The sequence below is a fragment of the Sus scrofa genome, chromosome 1 (assembly GCF_054392235.1).
Source record: "Sus scrofa isolate SSC_HxYL_T2T_F1_AM1 chromosome 1, Sscrofa_HxYL_maternal_Yorkshire_Landrace_v2.0, whole genome shotgun sequence".
Taxonomy (NCBI): domain Eukaryota; kingdom Metazoa; phylum Chordata; class Mammalia; order Artiodactyla; family Suidae; genus Sus; species Sus scrofa.
The window spans coordinates 40196658-40211526 of NC_139383.1; the positions used below are offsets into that span (position 1 = coordinate 40196658).

At 39.1% G+C, this 14869-nt stretch overlaps 1 protein-coding gene across 2 annotated transcripts in view; it reads right to left on the reverse strand.

Moving 5' to 3' along the window:
* Window positions 1–9005, reverse strand: part of HSF2 (heat shock transcription factor 2) — a 33003-nt gene extending 23998 nt beyond the window's left edge. For both annotated transcript variants that reach the window (XM_005659228.4, XM_005659227.4), the window contains exon 1: window positions 8817–9005. In XM_005659228.4, coding sequence (XP_005659285.1) covers window positions 8817–8909 — 93 coding nt within the window. In that variant the 5' untranslated portion in view covers window positions 8910–9005. The remainder of the gene's footprint in view (window positions 1–8816) is intronic.
* Between the last annotated feature and the right edge of the window lie 5864 nt (window positions 9006–14869).

Below are 14869 nucleotides of genomic sequence, written 5' to 3' on the forward strand. Positions count from 1 at the left end.
AAAAAATATTGTAAAGCCCCTTTCTCCAATTCAGACCATCCACTTACTCTAAAAACTGGCTTTAGTTTTCTCATTCTATGAAACTTTTTTTTCTAGAATGTCAAATGTTCAATGCCCTCTTTTCAGTCCTCATCTTCCTACACCTCTCTGTGGCATTTCATTTGGCTACTGACAGTTCCCTCCTTAAATGTTCTCCTTTTATGGTGTTGAAACCATACATTATTGGGTCTCCTCATATTTTTTTTTTCAATTGTCTTCCATCTATCAAGAGGCAGTGTGTTTTTTAGATTTCTATCCTTGATCATGATTCCTTTTACACGCTTTCCTTAGGCAATCTAATGTATCTAATTACTGACTTTATTATGTACGATGATTATCACATCTATGCCTCTGCCCCTGACCATCTCAAATTTACCACCTGAATTTTCAATCATTTTTACTCTATGTCCTTTAACTCACTATGTTCTCAACCTATTGTCTATTTCAAGCCCATCTTCCTACTCTCTCAAAGTCAACTTTTTCCTGTATTCTCCATCCTGGCATGCCCTGTTCCCTTTAAGTTATCCTATTAATTCCCACACCAGTAACAAAAAGGCAAATTAAAGACTCTCAATTTTAACAGCTAGTAACTTAAAGGGGAAATATTTGAAACATTCCTTTTAAAAATAAGAGAAAGAGATTCCATAATGGCTGCTTCTATTTGACACCCTGAGGTCTTAGCCAGCGCAAAAAAGGAAACAAAATGAAGGTATGAGGTTCTGAAAGAACAAAAACTGTTTTATCCAGACACTTATGGATGTACACTTAGAGAATCCAAATCAGTAAAATGATTATCTCACTAGTTTATTATCAATATATAAATCTTACTTGCATTTCTAATTACCAGCAACAGCTCTATTTATTTTTCATTAAAGGATATCACTTAAAATATCTATAAAATCTAACAAAGATGAGCAAAATCTAATTGCAAAAATATAAAACTTTATTAAACAAAATGAATTTACAAATATGCCTTGTTCATAGGAACACTCAATATCACAAGGAACACTCAACATCATAAGGATTTTTTTTTCTAATCTGATTTACAGTTTCAATACAATTCCAATTTAAACAAACAAACAAACAAACAAAAAACCCCAAGAGGTGTTTTGTTTTCTTTTTTTTTCTAGGTCTGCATCTGCAGCATACAGAAGCTCCCAGGCTAGGAGTTGAATCAGAGCCTATATCACAGCCATATTAACACCAGATTCAAGCCACATCTGTGACCTATGCCATAGCCTGTGGCAAGGCCAGATCCTTAACCCAATGAGCAAGGCTAGGGTTGAACCCAAATCCTCAAAGACACTATGTCGGATTCTTAATCCGCTGAGCCACAATGGGAACTCCCGCTGCTTTCTTTTTTAATGGAACTTGATTTTAAAACATATATGGAAGAGCAAAGACAAATCGTAGTCAAGACACTCCTGAGGAACAGCCTGCCTTCCCAAAAGCAAGACTTTTTATAGAGCTACAGTAATTAAAACATGTGATATGTGGGGAAAAAAAAGGGGGTAACATCCAATGGAGCAGAACAGAGAACCTAAACACAAAATCACAGTAGCTATCTATAATTTTGCCGAAAGAGAGAGGTAGCAACACAAATCAGTAGAGGAAGAAACTATTCAATAAAGGAGCTAAAACAACTAAATATCTATATGGAAAATAACTGGAAATAACTGAAAAATTGGATCCCTTATACCACACACACACACAAATCAATTCCACGTGAGCTAGATTTAGATATAAACTGCAAACCTCTAAAACTTTCAGAAGAAAGATGGAAAAGTTTTTTTTTTCCTTGGAGTGGGTAAGCAAAAAAACTCTGAAGAAACAAAAAACATGAACCACAAAAAAGGGTGATAAATTATACTAAAATTAAGAACTTATACTCATCAAAAGAAAGTAAAAAAGACAAGCCACAAATAGGAGAAGGCATACACTACACATATATCCCCCCAATACAGAGAATATACAAAGAATTCCTACAAATAATAAAAAGGTAAACCATCAAATAGGAAAATGGTCAAACATTTCATAGAATAGGAAACAAATGGCCAATATATATGAAAAGTGCTTGAACATATCACTTGTCAGGGAAATATAAATCAAGACCTCACTGAGATAACATTTTATATCTACCAGATGGGTAAAAATTAGTAAGAATGAGAATAACAAGTTGTGAAGATATGGACTATTAGAAAAATCTCATGCATACCTAACAGGAGTACAGACTTGTTTGATTTCCTCAGAAAATAATTTGATATTGAGGCTGCACATTTCATACCTATTTTCTAGAATTTCACCCTTCAATGTAGGTAGAGAAATTAGAGAAATTTTTGCTTATATACACCACAAGAGGTATATAGGAATATGCACAACAAGATTTAACATGGTTAATCATCTCCTTGAACCAGTTTCTTCTACTCTCGTTTTTCCCTTCTCAATGTTCCATCACAATCTCCTCTGCTGACTATTTCTTGTCCTCATATTCCCTAAATATTGAAGTACTTTATCTTTCAGGTCCTTCTATCTTCATTTGTCTCCCTAGATGATCTTATCCAGTCCCATGGCTTTACCACTCGCAAGCTCCAAACTCCACCTTGAACGCCAGAAACTTACATTACCTAAGCATCGTATTTAACGTGGTCACTTGAAAGTCTTGGTATGAAGTCATTCATGCTCTCCTTTTTCCCAGCACTGTACTTCTTCACCTCCTCTGAAATAAGGTATGGCCATTTGACCAAGTGTGGTCAATGAAATGTAAGAAAAACAAAATGATTTTCAAATAATACTAGTGATCCATTTGAACCTCAAAGTTAATATGACCAAACAGAATCCCACCTGCATTTCTCTGAATTTTCCCCATCTCAGTAAATGGTACCATCATCCAAATCTATGAGTCATTCTAATTCTTTTCTGTCCTTCCTCCAACTCCAGCCAATGTACTACTAATGCAGCTCTGCCTTCAAAGTAGTTATCATAACTGACTGCTTCTCATCACCTCCACTGCTACTACCCTAGCCTAAACCACACTATTTTCAATACCATCATAGAAAACTATGATAGTCTTCTAACTAGATCCCTCATTTACAATCTCCTTCCCATGGCCCAAGGCCCTGCACCATCTGCTCCTACCTACCTCTCTGACCTCACGCTCATGTTATCTAAAGATAATCTAACCACATGAGCCTTCTGCAATCCCAAGAACATGCCAAGCTCAAGGCCTTTACATTTGCCATTCCCCTTTGTCTGGCCCATCCATTCTAATCATTCAGATCTCTGCTCATACATCACCTCCTCAAAGAGGCTTTCCTCATCACTCTTAAAATAGCAACAAATTCCAGTCATTTTACATGCTACTTATCAATCTACTGCTCCAAATTCATTCTTCAGTGTCTACTCTGCAAATATGGAGCTAAGCCTTAAATATCTTTTTTCTAGCATGATGTTAAGCTTTGTCACAGAAGATACTAGAGATATTACCTTCCTGGTTCCAGTGTCTCCTTGGCACATTCCTGCTGGGCAGGCAGGTTCTCCAGTACCCAGCTCTTGCAGTGCATGGGAGGCAGCAGCACTTTAAGGCCAGCAGCTTCCCCCAACACTCCCTCTCCCTTGGGATGTTTCAAATTGGAGCATCTGCCTAACATCTCCCATGAACACCTTTCTAGGGTACTCTAGAGCATAGGCTGATCAATATGTTCTTAAAAGGCAAGACAGTAAATATTTTAGGCTTGCAGGTCATAAGGTCATACTCTGCCCTTCTAGCAAGACAACAACTATAGATAATACATAAATATACTAAGTGTGGCTATATTCCTAATAAAATTTATTTATAAAACAGATGACTGGCCCATGGGTCATAAAATCTGCCAACCCCTGCCATAGAAGGCATAGTTTCAGCAAGTTCTGAAGGACAGATTTCCACTAGGTCCCACTAGTGTGGCATCAGTGACTTCTCGGCCATTCAATAAGATATGGTCATTCTCTTTCCAACAAGTCTTAGACTTGGGAGAAAGGGCTCTTACTCGAGCACTCTACCTCAGACCTATTAGTGATGAATGCATCTTACATTCTTTAGAGTTTTCTTTACTCCAATTCTCCTGATATAGTTAATAATTCTATTAAACTTTCTCTGTTCAAAATACTGTGATTTCTGCCTCCTAATTGGACTCTTAACTGACACTCTCTCTATCCTGCTTTATTTTCTTTATGGTACTTTTCACTAACTGAAATTATATCATTTGTGTTTGCTGACTTTTTAATTACCAATATCTTTCACTAAAATGTAAGGTCTATGAAGGCAGCTATTTTGTTCACTCCTGAATGAATTCCTATTATCTAGCACACTGTCTGGTCTTAACAAGAGTCACAACAAGCATTTGTGAGTTACTAAATAGATGACTCTTTAGTCACAGTGAACCATACTATATTTTTAGAATTTCAATTCTTGGATTATATTAAATGAAGAGATTTATGCCTCTTGTTTATATTTGCTCTCTCAAACACAAACAACCCTAACTCATTCATTCACATCATTCTGTGTCTCTGCTTATGGTATTCCTTCAGTTTCTACTCCAAAATTTAAAAATAATCTCTTTGAGAGCAAATATTCCACCTTACTGTTGTTTAAACCTGTGAAGCTTAAACAACATAACATAGAACACTCCCTTTACATTTTTTAAGGGACAAAAAAGCCACTACTACTCAGTAGGATGGGAAGGATGATAGCTTTTCTTTAGGCCTTACTCATAAATACTGGCAAACTTCCAAAGAGTAGTAACAGTTGTTTCTGCTCAAATTTGCATTCTTGGTTAAATATGTCCAAAATACTCAATAATAATATAATACTTCAGGCTCATTACTTAAAAACACTTTCCAAAACAGAAATCTCTAACACTTTTTTAAACAACCAGTCTATAATTTCTTAATGTTTACCAACCATTCCTTCTGAGTCTCTAGCTTATTCTCTCTTATGTATACAAGTAAAAAGTACCTGTCAACGAATCGATCATCTTTTCTGTAGGCCCATCTAAAGTGGATTTTACCCCTACTCTGCCACCACATTTATGGCCTTTGTTATTTTCACTTGAGAATACTGTAATAAAGCAATGGTTGTTGGAAACCTCAAAACAATATCATAACAGTAGGAAGTCTAAGGATCTACTGTTCAAATTCATCCAAAACAGCTAGAAAACACTGGACAAATTCTGGTTTTACCCCCTTTCTCTATTTCCTGATTTGCCTCTGCTGATTTGAGACAGACAGGGAAGCTGAGATTGCCATAGGACCCCAAAAGATGGAACAGACAGGTATGAGGTCCTTAGTGGAAATCACTTCTTGGTTTTGTGAAGCAACCTGAAGAACTGGGACAAAGATAGTAACAATGGCAAAACAAAGACTTTCCTTTTTTCATATTGCTTGATTTCAATATACACTAATTATCATATACCAGTAATGGTAAAGTCTGTTCCTCACTATCAATGGTGAGAACTTCCATTCAACTTCCACAACCTCTTGTCCCTGAATATCAAGTTTCCCCAGTTGCTTCCAAGCTAAACCTGTGCCCTCTGTTTAGGACTCTGTTACATTTAAAACAGGTTCAGGTAGTCTGACAGTACTCTGTCCTTGATTCTGATAATAGACTGCCTACCAGAGTCAAAATAGCTATACAAAATTTTGAAGTAATAGGGCATGTAAAAACAAAAAGAAAAGAAAAAGAAACATCAATGGTGGAAATTTAAGGGATGTACAATAGGTTTAAAATCTCTCAATATAAAGAGATTTTTATTATTTAAGTCTGTAACAGGGAGTTCCCTTTGTGGCAAAGTGGAAACGAATCCATAGTATCCATGAGGATGCGGGTTCCATCCCTGGCCTTGCTCAGTGGATTTGCCATGAGCTGTGGTGCAGGTCACAGACGTGGCCTGGATCCTGTGTTGCTGTGGCACAGGCCGGCAGCTGTAGCTCTGACATTCGACCCCTAGCCTGGGAATTTCCATATGCCGCGGGTGCAGCCCTAAAAACACACCCACACATACACAAAAGTCCATAACAGTATAATTTTGATTGTTCAGAAGATTATAATTCTGTAATCAATGATGTGGATAGGGGTACTGTTTCATTTTTGTCCTATTACAAATATAATTCTTCAGGAATATTAAACTAAGCTTTTCAAATTGCAGTTGGTAAGACTTTTCTCCCCTTTCCTTATATTAAAGCTAGAGAAATAAATTATTTTTCATAAGTGAAAATAATTGCATAAAAGACTGCCTGGTTTCCAAAACATCTGCTACTTCTTAAAGGTCTTAATATGATTTTCACTCAGATAGTATAAATGCTAAATTACCTCAACAGAAGTCCAGCAAAACAAGTATGAAAGAAACCAGAAACAACCGTAAGTAGCATCTTAAAAGAGATGAGAGTAAATTATTTTGGTTTTTCCATCTAACATCATTGTTCAACTAAAGTTTTACCTTTCATTGTTAACCCTGTTTTTGGAAAAATCTGTGGGAGAGTAAAACAGTTTCCCTACACAACTAAGCTTAGCCCTAGACAAAATTAATCCAGAATTGTCCACTGACTTGTGGAGGGGAAACATTTTGGTATAAAACTAAATACTGTGATAACCTGTATTAAGTGTACTGCTATTGGTGGAAAAATAATTTGAGAGGTCAGAAATCTATGTTAGAGTCCCATCTCCAATAATGGACAGCTTTGTAATTATAGATAAATAATCTAACCTGTCTAAGCCTCAAATCCTCATCCACATAAGGCTAAGACCAAACCAGATGATCTTGGAGATTTTCAAGCCTAATTCTAACTTTATCATTCCTCATTTCCATTACTTATTCCAAGAATTTCACTGCTTCATCAAACATTTATTAAGTACCTACTGGGTCCCTTGGCACAAATACATTCCCTGCCTTCATTGAATTTATACTTTAATTGTCCTATTATGTTTTACAAAATAAATAGCTAAAACATAAGTTTAGACTTAAAAAATGGGAAAAGTAAGAGTGATTTTAAGTGGCTTATTTCAGTTAGAATTCATAAAGTGATGCACTTATGGATTAGTATGAAACTCTCCACATTTGATATTGCCCATTAAAGAAGAATATTTTAAAAATATTTTGGCTATCAGATCTTATTAGACCTGCCACTGACAAAATATCCCTTAATTAAAACCAATTACAAATATATTTAGGGACCATTCCTAGGCAATAAAAACAAGATAGGTATGATAAAAGTCAGCTTGGGAGTGGGGAGACTCTTAGTCCAAACCCTAACTCTGCTGAGTAATAGCAATCTGTGCTGATCCATTCTTGTCAACTTTTAATCCTTATGACTGATGAAGAGCATGAGACATTTTTTATTTTTAAGTGTATACTGGTGACTGGATTCCTTATTTTCACCATTCTTAGTACAACTTTACAGAACTCATCGAATGTTTAACAAACAACATTCAATCGATGATACTGACCTTCAAGAAAACTGAGTCCTAGAGGGAGATAAAGAAAATTAAAAACTGACAGCAATATAAGGCAGAATATGCTGTTATAGTAGTCAAAACTTCACATACTCAATATAGTGCTCCCTATTACCATAAAAGTTAAGTAATAAAACTTAAGGTTCCTATAATAGGAAAGGAACCGAAAAGAAAGGGAGAAGAAAAGGAAACATTTACTCAGCACTTAACAGGTGCTAGGCATTGTGCAGGTAGTTTTCACTTTTTTCCAGACCTCTAAACAAGATAACATCCCAAACAGATGATCTACAGTAAGAAAACTCCGCTCCCCTTCACAAAATGATTCCAAGAGCTTAAGAGTGTATTCTAACGTAAGCGCAGTTTATGTAATAATCACTCTAATTAGAATCTTAGCATTTGGAACTAAAGGGGGTCTTGGATCACCTAAGCAACCCGTTCATCTTACGGAGGATGACACTTGGGCCAGACAAGACAGGGATCTTGATTAAGGTCATCCTTGTTTTGTGGCACAATTAGGATCTAACCAATGATCACGGCATCTATACACCACACTGCTGGCAACCGTCCGGTGAAATTTAGCTCTTCACTCTGTTACTGAACACCTGTCTGTGGACACTTTTATTAAAATAATCCTAAAAATGCGCTTATATCAATGGCTCGGGATCTCCCGTGAATAATGTACCATTTTCTATATAATATTTTTAAACCTCCTGATAAGCAGGAACCTGCGTTTACACAATTGCCTCCTTCTCTGACTGCTGTCCTAAAGAGCCGATGCGCGAGGCGCGCTGAGTGTCTGTTTTGGGGGCAAGAATCAGGTCGCGGTGGTAACGACCGCCTCAGAAAAACCCCGCGGTGAAGATCTCGGGCAGAGCTGCCGGTGCCCTCATTGAGCTACAGCCCGCGAGCCGGGCGGGAGGACGGAGGATGAGTGTGCAGTAACGTGGCCCCCGCGTCTCATCGGCCGCCCGCGTTCAGCAGGCCGGGTTCCGAACGCCGCCTGGCCGGACCGTTACGGGGTCTCCCGGGCAGCGGCGCCCCGCGCGGGCCGCCCCTCCCCCACCGCGGCCTGAGCCAGCGGCGCCGGTCCGGACCCCGGCGGCTACCCGAGCGAACAATACCGGGGTCCCCCGCGAGGCCGCACGCCGAGGCCCGCGCCACCCCGCCATCCCCCGCGCCGCGGGCCTCGCAGAGGGAGTCGAGCCGCAGGCCGCGAGAGACAACCCCGCTGGAGCGAGCGAGAGAGGAGGTTAGTCAGGGGGTTCGGAGGCCGCCGTGCCCTCACCCTTACCTGACTCCAGGTGATGAACTCGTTGGTGTGGGTTTCCTCCACAAGCGTCCACAGCTTGCTGAGGAAAGCTGGCACGTTCGAACTCTGCTTCATTGTTAACGAGGAGCAGGGATTCCAAATTCTACACCCGAACGCGGCGGTAGCGACGGCGTCGGCGGCGGCGGCGGTGGCGGCGGCGGCAGCTGCTCCCCGAGAACGCCCACAACGCAGGCGCAGCAGCTCCCGGGCCCCGCCCCCCCGGCCCCGCCAGGCGTGCAGTGAGGCGGGGTGGCCGGGCGGCCGCACGTGATGGACAAGTCTCCCCGCTCGGCCTGTGCGCACTGGTCCCGCGCCGGTTCCGTTCGCAGCCAATCCCAGGCGCTGAACTCACGACAAAGAAAAGTGATTGGATACTGCAGACGTGGAGGGGTGGGATTAAAAGGGGGGCGCTGCCTTTTCATTCGCCTTTTATACAGAAGCTCTCGCTGTAGCTGACCTTAGGGGCAGGGGAGTGTGTTTGGTTGTTTCACGTGGAAGCGGCTTTGGGTGCTTGGGTTTTGGCTGGAAGGCTACAAAAAGTCCTCAGGGGCCTTTGAGTCATAAGTTTGGTAGGCAAAGTGTGGTTGCCTCGGTCAGGCAGGGGGAAGGAGAGTAATAATTCACATGCGGGAAAAACAGCTTTTAAGCGTGATTTGCTAGGCCCGAAGTTGAAACGGTCTTGAAAATAATGAACCTTGTCTTTTAATTTTCATTGGGAAAAAATTGTTCCTTTAGAATGCGTTTATCAAAAAGAGGAATTTAATAACTCACTCTTTACTGAACACATACTACAGTGAATCAAGAATTGTAATAGGCACCTTGCATGCTGTTTAATTTGACAGACACAGAATGCTCACTATGTGGTCAGCATAAAAAGAAAGCGTCTCAATCAAAATAACTGTTCCGTTAGATAATTTACAGGTATATTCTTAAAATAATTGTCCTTTTTGTGTTATGTCCTTTACAGATTTGGTATAGTGGAGAAAATATTACAGAAGGAGTCAGCATATCTGATTTAGGAAACATTAATGGATATTAGATTTTACTGGTAGTATGTAATTTAGAGAAATCCCTTAATCTGTCTGTGCCAATATTTACCATCTCTTTATTAGGAGTAAAACTCTTTCACCCCTGTGAGATAACATTAATAATATAGTAGGTGTGAAAATACTTTGAATATATAAAGAATTGTACAAAAAAATTGTACAAAATAAATGTACAGAAATTTTTTTTTTGCAAAAGTCAGAATGTAAGTATAAGAGTTTACAAACTGAGTTTCCATCGCAGGGCAGTGGGCAAAGAGTATGACTGCTTCTGCTCCGGTCACTGCCAGCTTGGATTCAATTCCTGGCCTGGGAATTTCCATATACCATGGGTGTGGCCTTAAAAAAAAGAATTTACTAACAAGTTAGAGGTAACAATTACAGTTTATATGAAATTCAACATAGAATAGATTTATTTCCTAGGTACGTCTAATACAATAAAAAATAAAATACACACGATTTCCAAAGAGCTAATATTGAATACTAACTTTGTGTTCATCAATGATATGTTTGCTGAAATAAAATCAAATGTATGGAGGGAGACATTCCACAAATCAATTAATATTTGTTGAGCATTTATATATGCCCAGGGATTTACATATATAATTTAATCCTCCTAACAACCCAGTGCAGTAGGTCTTACTTCATTTTCCCAATGAAAATTCTGAGACTCAAAGTGAATTTACCTATATTATAGGTAGTAAACAAGAGGGAGTGTTTACAGCCAGGCTTTATTGAGTTCAAAAGCCCATCCTCTTTTCATTGTATGATGATGACACTGCATCGTCAAAAGCCCATCTCTACTTCAGATGTTCATACTCTGACTTAAGAAACAAGAGGAACACAATGACCAGCAGTTACTAATATTTTTAAAAAGATCTAAATTTATATCATAAAACAAGTACTGAAAAGTTTAGAAAGACAAGAGTTAAATGAGTTAAGGTAGTAAGGCAAGACTTAGAAGATGGATAACTTAAGTTGGGTCTTGAAGTAAAAATGCATTTCAATAGCTAAAAACTATCCCATAACACTGAGCAAAGATGGGAAAATTAATAAGCACAATCTATTTGACTGACAGCACAGGAGATCATGTCTGAGGAGGAAATGTGGCCTACTTTCATGGCATCGTATTACTTCTATCTGAAAACAAAACTAAGTGGTGTGGTTTGGTACAAGCAAAAACTCCTCTTTGGGCATTCATCCTGTGCAGTTGTAGGCCTATACTTAATAGGGGCCCCATACTTGGTTTAATGCTCTGCACATCACCATCTTGAAATTCTTAATTTTTGTACAAAGGACCCTGCATTTTCACTTTGCATTGGGTCCCTCAAATGATATAGCTGATCTGCTTCCAATATATTACACATATAGATCAGTGGCTCTCAAACTTTATCCTGTATCCAAATCACTTGGAGGCAGGAGACTATCAATGTAACAAATGAGCAGGTATTAGTTATAATACTCATCAGGTCAGCCACAGGGTTAAGTTATTAAGCAGCTAATATGATGATAACACCAGGAAATAGGTGGTGCGTCTAAAATCAAATGGCTGTGTTTGGAATGGAAACCATGCCTTTTGCAGTCTGAAACATATGCTTTTTTTTCCTTTTTTACCAATGTGCCTCAAGTTTTAGCCTATATCAGAATCATCTGGAGAGCTTCTGAAAAACAAACTGCTGCTTCTTTTCCCCATCCCCTGCTCCACTCAGTAGATCTGGGGTTCAGGCCAAGATTTTGTATTTCTGAAAGGTTCCCAGGTAACACAGATGCTGCTGGCCCTGGGTCCAGAATTTGAGAACCACAATTGTAAAAGAAAAATTAGTAATCTGACATTCCCTTCCTCCTTCAAGGGCAAGTACGATTCTTCACAGGCTTGCTGCTGTTCACACTTCTCCTCAACAAAATCCAGAATTTCCAGGAATAATTTAAAGTACTATGTTTTCTTTATAACATAATCCTTAATATTTATTGTAATTAATAAACTTTTTGAAAACTTTAAGAATTTATTAGAGATATTTTTGGGGAAAAGAAAATCCTTATTGGCTTATTTGCACTTAAATCTGAAACTGAGAAGGGAAGAAGACCAAATCAAGCTAATTCACAAGTATTTGCCACCTATAATATCCCACAAATATCAGAAGAAACATATTTGAGCCAAAGTCAACAATTTTGAAATGTTTATGATGTTAGAGGATAAAAACATCATTTTCTTAAACTGAACTGCCTCCTGTTGACTACAAATTAGGAAAGTTGGAATATTTCCATGGCTCATTTGCAGCCTGGAGTGTAAGATTTAGAAAATTTAGAATAACATTGGAAAATATGAGTGAACCAAGCCTTTCCCTAGCAAATAGAAAAGCATATTTTGTTGTACTTTGATGCTTTAAAGTGTCCGATTCAGACTGTATAAATTCTCTCTAATCAATTATGCAAAACAAGGGGGAATCAGCAGTGCAATCAGACTAGCTTGTAATTATTACTTTCAAGGATAGCAAGACTGAAACCAAAGGTGAAGAAGTGCATAGAGGTTTCCATCTACCTTTCTGTCCGGACAAAGTGTTGATTTTCTTCAATTTGCAATGACCTATGGGGCCTTCAGCAAATCACTTGACACCTCCAAGTCCTAGATTTGTATGTGTAAAATGTGAGTAAAAATACCTGTTATACTCACTTCAGAGTGGTTTTGAGGATCAAATAAGTTGCTTCTTTCTCCCATCTACTCTATTTTATTTTATTGTCTTTTTGTCTTTTTAGGGCCACACCTGCAGCATATGGAAGTTCCCAGGCTAGGGTCTAATAGGAGCTTTAGCCGCCAGCCTATGCCACAGCCACAGCAACACCAGATCTGAGCCATGTCTGCAATCTATACCACAGCTCATGGCAACGCCGGATCCTTAACCCACTGAGTGAAGCCAGGGATCGAACCAGAAACCTCATGGTTCCTAGTCGGATTTGTTTCCGCTGCACCACGAGGGGAACTCCTTTTTTTTTTCAATTTTCCAGTCTACTCTTAACAATCTTTACAGATATCTTTCTAAGACACAAATCTGAAAAGTTCTCTTCCTGACTTAAAATGGTTCAGTGGCTTCCCATAATTTTCAAAATAAATCCAAACCTTTTAAGACAGTGTAAAATGACTTTCTGTGATCTGATGCCCTCTACCAATTTAGCCATTGTCTTTACAAACACCTTACCCTTAGCCATACCCAATTCTTCTAGTTACCTTACTGATCATCTTCTTTCACACCTCTCCGCACAGCTCTGTTGCCCCTGTGTGGAGAGCCCTTCATCTTCCCCATTATCCCAAAAGTTCCTCCTTCAAGGGCAAGTACGATTCTATACACTTCCATGCAGAAGTCACCTCTTTTGGTCAAACCCTCCCAGGAGACCTTTATTATAGCACTTGTTACATCATATTGTAGGGATATATTTAGATATATTTTTTCATGCTAGACAATGATACAATTTCAACATAAAGACTAAGTCATATAAACATTCGTTCTCATTCAAAATGGCTATAGCAGTACTGGTACACAAAAGATTCTCAATAAATATTTGTTGACTTAATCAATGCATACACAAACAGAAAAGTGCTAACGATCGTCTACTCTTCCATGACCCTCAAATTTGGGTACTTCTTCCTGCCCTGTGCTTCTGTAGTGTGTGGAACTTGACCCTTGTGGTGTTTACCACACAGCAGTTGCTCATTTACTTCTCAGTAATTCTTCCCAGCCTGGCAGTTTGTGCTTCTATTGTTCACGCTTGTATTCTTAGCAGTAAACACTGCTATAATATAGAACTGCTCAATAAATATTTCTTAAATGAATAATTTTTTTTTTTTTTTGTCTTTTTAGGACTGCACCTGCGGCATATGGAGATTCCCAGGCTAGGGGTCAAATCCGAGCTACAGCTGCCAGTCTACACCACAGCCACAGCAACGCAGGATCCAAGCCATGTCTGGAAACTACACCACAGCTCATGGCCATGCCAGATCCTTAACCCACTGAACAAGGCGAGGGATCGAACCCTCGTCCTCATGGATCCTTGTCAGGTTTGTTAACCACGGGGCCATGACAGGAACTCCTAAGTGAACCCTTTGGATAAAATGTACTCTACCTAATAATAAGGAAACACCTTACAACTTATTAGGGCTCAGTCCATGTAAACTTTTTAGTTTCTGAAAAGAAAATGAAGAGAAGGGTAGCTTAAGGATAGCTCAACTGAGACGCATGTGAGGAACTATGAGTGCAGGAAATAATCAGAATCCTGGAATGTCAGAGAGTCTCAGGCTTGAGGTCACTTTGGAAACAAATGAAACTTTGTCAATAGTGACAAAATAAGTGGAGGGTAGAAGACTATGAAGAGTTAATTTCTTAAAATTTTCAATAAGGTCAAAGAAACTTTTTTCCTAAGGCTATACCTTGAATGTTAAAGGGATTGTCCAGAGGAGCTTTTAAAGTAGGAAATGTGTTAATACTTCTTGTACCAGACTTGGGCTGGCACTGCTCTATGTGAAACTCCCACTGTATGCCAAATGTGCTAGAATCCAGTCAGCCCCCCAACCAGGGTGACAAACTGGTCCAGATTTGCGCAGAACTTTCTCATTTTAGTACTGCAAGTCCTATGCCCCAGGTACAACTTCGGTCCCAGGCAAACCAGGATGGTTGGTCACCCTAACTGCAGCCTCTTCATGTTGGACAGGAAGCAGGAACTCAAGCTAAGCCAGGTGACTTTTATAGCAGCTACTGCAAATGAGAAATATAAAACTTTAATGCAGTTTTTAGCTTTTCTGGAAGTGAAGTGGAAGTATTCTTTCACAGATGTAAATAAGCATTCCGATAGAATAGCATCATGCTAGGTTTTCAGTGTCAGTTCCCTGGGACTGGTTCTGCTCCAAGTGGAGGTGATGGCCAAGACAGAAGGTGTTTGAACTTCATCTTTCTAAATAGTGGGGTTTAAATGATCATTTCATTCAGATCATTTGATGGACAT